This window comes from Lactuca serriola, chromosome 8, assembly GCF_051521515.1.
Source record: "Lactuca serriola cultivar US96UC23 chromosome 8, Lser_US96UC23_V15, whole genome shotgun sequence".
NCBI classification, from domain to species: domain Eukaryota; kingdom Viridiplantae; phylum Streptophyta; class Magnoliopsida; order Asterales; family Asteraceae; genus Lactuca; species Lactuca serriola.
The window spans coordinates 176,538,021-176,544,142 of NC_136415.1; the positions used below are offsets into that span (position 1 = coordinate 176,538,021).

The 6,122-nt window shown below is 35.7% G+C and overlaps 1 protein-coding gene across 1 annotated transcript; it reads right to left on the reverse strand.

The window, feature by feature from the left end:
* Positions 1 to 1,084: 1,084 nt before the first annotated feature.
* Positions 1,085 to 2,796, reverse strand: LOC145070047 (NADH dehydrogenase ubiquinone 1 alpha subcomplex subunit). Its single transcript, XM_079016968.1, has 3 exons — positions 2,607 to 2,796; positions 2,407 to 2,521; positions 1,085 to 1,244 (listed from the first exon to the last, which is right to left on the reverse strand). Exons 1-2 carry the CDS (start codon positions 2,715 to 2,717, stop codon positions 2,429 to 2,431), a joined length of 204 nt encoding a protein of 67 aa, XP_078873094.1. The 5' UTR covers positions 2,718 to 2,796; the 3' UTR covers positions 1,085 to 1,244; positions 2,407 to 2,428.
* Between the last annotated feature and the right edge of the window lie 3,326 nt (positions 2,797 to 6,122).

Genomic DNA, 6,122 nt, shown 5'->3' on the forward strand with positions numbered 1-6,122 from the left:
ATCATTACATGAAAATATGAGAGAAAGTCCCATGATAATCAATGCACTCCTTTTAGGTGTAGCCTTTAGCAACCAAGCTTGTTAAAGACCCACTTGAACCCTATGAGTTTTACATGCTTAGTAAAATATTGATGCCATGGTTTTAGGGCTTTTCAACCACACCGGTTTCTTTAGGGTGCATCCATGGATACTAAACATTTTTTCCTTAAGCGAGATAAATATATAGTTATTCCTAGTATTTTTTGCAGTCGATGTAGAGGTAGATGGTAAAGCTAAGAGAACAAAGACGCCATCTTGTTCAAATTTAAAATTAAATGTTTAACCAAACATGTATGCTATTGCTATGTTAATATTTTTGTACAACTTGGATGTGAAGTTGACAAATACAACTTTTACATAATTGGAGCACATAAACTAAAGTAAGGGAATTTATGTATACCCAGAAAGTTAGATATATTAAAATATATATTTAGGATAGTAAGTTGTTATAATATAGTACTTCTATTAACATATGACTAAAAAGTTCACCTGAATAATATTTATATATCTAAAATACTTTAAATACGACAAAATTTACAATAAATAAATAAATAAATAGAAAATTTTGACCAATCACAATTTGTCTTTGCTAGCATATTATAATGATTAACAACCACTATTGATATTTAGACATTGGTGCTTGCCATATTGTTTGATTCCGACGTATAAAATTCATAAATAATTTCTTTCATGACTCAAGATTCTCAATTCACCAACCACCAATCATCCAACTAAATTGAAATTAACTCAACCATACAACCTAATTTGAACACTCAATCACTCTTATTTTTGTTAGATATAAATTTCTAGATTATACTTTGCTACAAAATGAGATGAATATTAATATTTCTATGCTTTCATGTGTTTTGATTTCAACAACTCCATATATTATATTGTTATTTTGTATTGTTTTATGCTCACCCCAAGATTAGCAACTCCAAATTTAGATAGTACAGTACAAGCACGTAATGCATCAAGCATTTTGAAAAGAAAAAAAAAAAGTGACATAGTGATAGTGTTAGTGGGTTAAGTGCTATCCATGATGTAGCAACCAAATAAAAAGAGTTGAAATTGAATTTATTTGGGTTTAAATCCAGCTATTTCCCAATCCCCTTTAAACTTCCACAAACTTATTATCACAAAATAAAAATTCCAAACAAATCTTCAAGCTTTCCCACTTTATCTCATTTTTTGCCAAAGCTTTCCTGTAAACCATTACACCAGCCACGTCAGCAATCCAATTGGACAAAAACGATAAACTGTTAAAAACACTAGAAATAAATTATACATTTATACTCCCGAAAACTCCATTCAAACAAATTCTATTCTTATACTATCTTCATATCTTCTCTTACAATAAAATCTTCTCCTATCATGTGATTTAAGATAGATAAAATACTCCATTGGTAACAGAGAATATCGATAATGATGAAAGAAAGATGAAACATTTAAGAGAAATGAGCAATAGTTTTGTGAGTGAACTTTAATATGGTGAAAGGTAAATGTGTAAAAGTTGGTGTATGAATCCATAAAGAATCGAATATTCATTTTCACATTAAGTCATTGTTTATGTATTAAGTCAAAACGAAGCAATAGATTTAACCTTAGAATACCAGAATCCAAATAATATTTTAAACATGATTTGTTCTTCTTGATTAAATTCTGACCAGATTAAGTCCATTAAGTCAAAAACAGCTACTTAACCCCACAGCACTTTATCTTATAAAGCATTTAATGAGGGGAAAATGAGTATTAAAATCTAATCATTTACAAAAACTTTCTATGTTTTAATGACTAAGGAGATAAGCCAAATTCCTAATCTTTTACTGAACCTAACAAAACTAACTATTTTCAATTGTGTTGAAAGTGAGATAACATACACATCATTGTCACCCAAAGACCAAAGGATTAATGGCAATGGTACATTGACAGTGAAAGTCAAAAAAGACCTTGCTACACATCAAATTGCACATTTTTTCTTTTGCAGAGAATCAAACAAGACCAAAAATTAGTTGCAGGTGATAGCTGTTAGTATATTTCTAAAAGTTTATCAGGAATTATAGGGGAGTTTGGTTCGCAGAATGTGGAAGGAATTAAAATCAGTTAAAAGGAATTGGCATTTGAAAGATTTGGAATTGGATTTCTCCAGGAAACGAAATGGGGTTAAATTAGGTTACAATAAGTTATCTGAGCACAACATCAAACTAAACCCTAAATTTTGAGCTTCTAAATCGGGTTAAAATGAGTTATTTGAACACAACATCAAACTAAACCCTAAATTTTGTACTTCGCCGAATTTTATCGTATAGTTCGAGTAAATCGGGTTACAATAAGTTATTTGAGAAAAAAGGGAACTAAAAATCAAACCTGGAGAAGGAGAAACCCTTGTTTAGTTGCTAGCAGGAGAAAGTTTTTCGTCGACAATCTTCTTGTCCCGTCTTTCCATGGCCACATCCCACAAATCATTACCGATGTGCTTCGGCTGTCATACAGATCGAAAAAATAATAAAAGCATGAATTTTGTATAACCAAAGAATCGATGAAGGGATCTGAAAAAAGAAGCTTACACGGCCATGAGCGGCTTTGTGGATGGTATACTGAACATTTCCGGCGATACAAAGCATACCGGCGATGATCCCTAATGGCAGCAACGCTTCCATCCATTGAAATCTACCCATCGCCTTCTCTCTTCTCTTTCTCTCAGACTACAGATTTGATCTTCCTGAACTACTTGTAATATACTAATATTGGCCCTATGCAAGTTTCCTTTTTCCCGTTCTATAAACACAAAAGGAAAACGGTGTTACAAAAGCCCAATCGGGTATGCAATTAGGATCCAATCTAATTAGAAATTCGGATCCGGTTAAAGTTGGATTTCGAGTTATGATCTAAGAGCCCAATAAAAAAAATTAAATCTATTAGAAGCCCATCAGTGTCTTTTATTTTATTTTTGGGAGGTGTTATTTTCACTTAACAAATTAATTCATTCATATAAAATATATATAAAATACATGTTTTATCGATTTGTATGATAGCTATAAATATATTATATCGTATGTGGATGGGTCAGTTTCTTAAGTGAAAATATCATCTCCCTTTATTTTTAGGTTGTTGTAGCATCATGAAGGTTGTATGGAGAAGAAAATATTATCGACATGGAGGGAGAAACATCGAGGGAATAAAAAAATGGTGATATCTAGGGGTCACTATGAACTAATGAGGGTAAAGGAGTGTAGATAGTTTTTTTTAACAAGTTATTGTCGGAAAAAACCTTTTATATTATATTGTATTAGGATATAATCCGGAGAAATCTTAGTTGGTATGTTTAAAATTATTATATAAACAAAAAATACTTAATGTAAAAAAAAATATAGTGTATTATCGATTTTAAGTAATCATGAATTAATTTATTACATAGAATAAACATAATTATTTAACATAGATTCGTAAAAACAAACAGCACCTTAGAGTTCATAACGATGGGTGTTTGTTTTTCGAAATAGTTTATTGATTTGTTGACTTTTTGTAAAGTTAATAAGTAAAAAAAATGTTCCGCAAACTCAAAAAAATGTAGCGCTACCACAGCCAGTGGCTGAGGGCTGCCGATTCGCGTCGTGTCTCTTAGGTGCGTGACTTGCGACTGGGCTCGGGTTTGTGTGTTTTCTGCTCGTGTGGGTTGAAGTGTTGCTAGGAAGAGGATCAAGAAGAAACGTCGCCGCCACCGTGAGGTGGTGGTTGACAGCACAATAGTCGCCTACTGCCACAAGAATTCTGATTAATGTGTTTTTCGTGTTCAACTCAACTGCTTGCATGTTTTGGTGTTGCTGAACAAGTGGGGGTGTGCTCTTTGGCCGAAAACCATGGAAAAACCACCATGACTGCCAACCATGGTGACTACCACCACGTGCCACCGCCAACCACCACGAGGGTGGGTGTATGTGTGTGTGTGTTTATCAATAGTGTATGTGTGATTATTTTTGGGGTTTAAGCATTGTAAAATTGTAATCGGGTCGGAATAATAATAAGAAAAACTCAAAACCACCATCGTGAGGTGGTGGCGGATGACGGTATGCTTTTTCTTGCGTGTAGTTAATTTTTGGATGCTTAGGAAAAAATGGACTAGAAACCCTAACCACCACCGCGAGGTGGTGGCCGCCGCCGTGAGCCGCCGTTCACCACCACGACCCGAGGTGGTAGTGGGTGGTGCCCGACTATCAAAACCCCAACGGGCCTAGTGAAACCCTAATGGGCCTAATGAACCCTAATTGATCAAAAGACCTAGCTATTGGGCCTATTGGGCTATGATTGGGTTGGAAACCCTAATTAGGGTTTAGAAAACCCTAATATTGGACATATGGGTTTTGGACTGTCGGGACTTGCATTTTGGATGACTAGATTGGGATTGTGTATTAAGCTCGACCACGCTACATGATTGACCTAATAGACTGATGGACTTAATGGATTAAGTCCTTAATGGGTTAAGTGAGAAACACTTAACCCTAATTGTCATTTTATGTGAAAACCCTAATTTCACTTGGGCTTTGTGTTGGGTCTTTCTATTGGGCTTTGGTTCTTAGGCCAATAATGGGCCATCCAAGAATAATCATTTAGACTAGAATATGTTGATGGGCTTTAGAGTAAGGCCCATATGAGGGTTTGGGCCCAACTTGGAAAATTGGGCTGTAGATGGGCCATAGTTTAGGCCTTTATAATTAAGAGGTATTGGGCATTAGAAATTCCAAATGTTTGGACTGGACTAAATGGTTGGTCCTTTGAATAAGACCATGTAAAGGTTTGGGCCCAATTTGGAAAATTGGGCCATATGTTGGGTTTTGATTCCTAGTTTGACTTCTGGGCCTTTGGATTGGATCTTGGGCTTGAATCAAGCCAAGATGGGGTAATGTAGCCTGTTACTCCAATAACTTATGGTTATGTGTTGGAACCCAATTATTAATTGGGTGATGTTTTGATATTGACAGTTCGGGAATATGTCATCCAACAGCTGGGGTTGTGTCTACGGGACTTCAACAGTGTGAGGTGAGTTACCTTCCAGTAGAAATAGGTCTAAGGCCGCAATGTCGGCCCATTAGTAGGAGTTTTTTTTGATAGATGATTACCTTTGTGATAATTATCTAGATTTGCTACCACCTGATATTTTTTATGTGTTAGCATGGTATGATGTTATGTGATAGTAGGTAGTAGCGGGAATAGTCCCCGTGTCACGGTCGTAAGGACCGAAGGGTAGGTCAGGCACCCCAGCATTGCCTGACAGTATGTTTATGTTATGTAATTATGTGGTAATGGTAGGGGTTAAATAGTCCCCATTAGTTGGTTGAGGTAAACCGACGGGTAAGTCAAACACCCCATAATGGCTTGACATGGGTAAGTCAAGCACCCTAGAATGGCTTGACCTGGGTAAGTCAAGCACCCCATAATGGCTTGACCTAGGTAAGTCAAGAACCCCAAAATGGCTTGACATGGGTAGGTCAGGCACCCCATAATCGCCTGCCAGTATGTTATTGTATGGTGTGTGGTATGATGGGGGAACTCACTAAGCTTCGTGTTTACGGTTTTCAGTTTTGGTTTCAGGTACTTCGTTTTCAAAGGAAAGGAGTTGGCTCGATCTCAGCGCATCACACTATGTTTTCACCACATGAGATCTTTGGGATTACACTCTGATATTATTTCATGATAACATGCTTGACTATTGACACTTTGGTTTTGACATGAGATGTTATTATGGATGTTTTATTACTTATGGTTTTATAATAACTTGATTAAAAACAAAAATTTTGGCCTTGGATTTTGGGATGTTATAAGTTGGTATCAGAGCCTTGGTTTGAGGGATTCGGGCACACTCTCGAGTGTGTCTGAACTCAAACTAAGGACTTGGTATGAAAATTTTCAAAAGTAATATCATTTTATAAAAAGGAGTTTGAAAAGAATTTGAAAAGGGAAAAGAACTTTGAAAAGAATAATATGTGTGATGCGTGCAATCAGCCGAGCTCAAGTAAGTCTTCCCCAAGATACCTATGCATGTTATGATATGTTATGTTATGATATGATTATGAGAACTACATGCT

Bases quoted from the DNA above. Each gene is read 5' to 3' on its own strand.
- LOC145070047 (XM_079016968.1), bottom strand. From the start codon at position 2,717: ATGGGTAGATTTCAATGGATGGAAGCGTTGCTGCCATTAGGGATCATC. The intron at 2,522-2,606 runs GTAAGCTTCTTT...TCTGTATGACAG, and splicing joins ACAAAGCCGCTCATGGCCGT to CCGAAGCACATCGGTAATGA.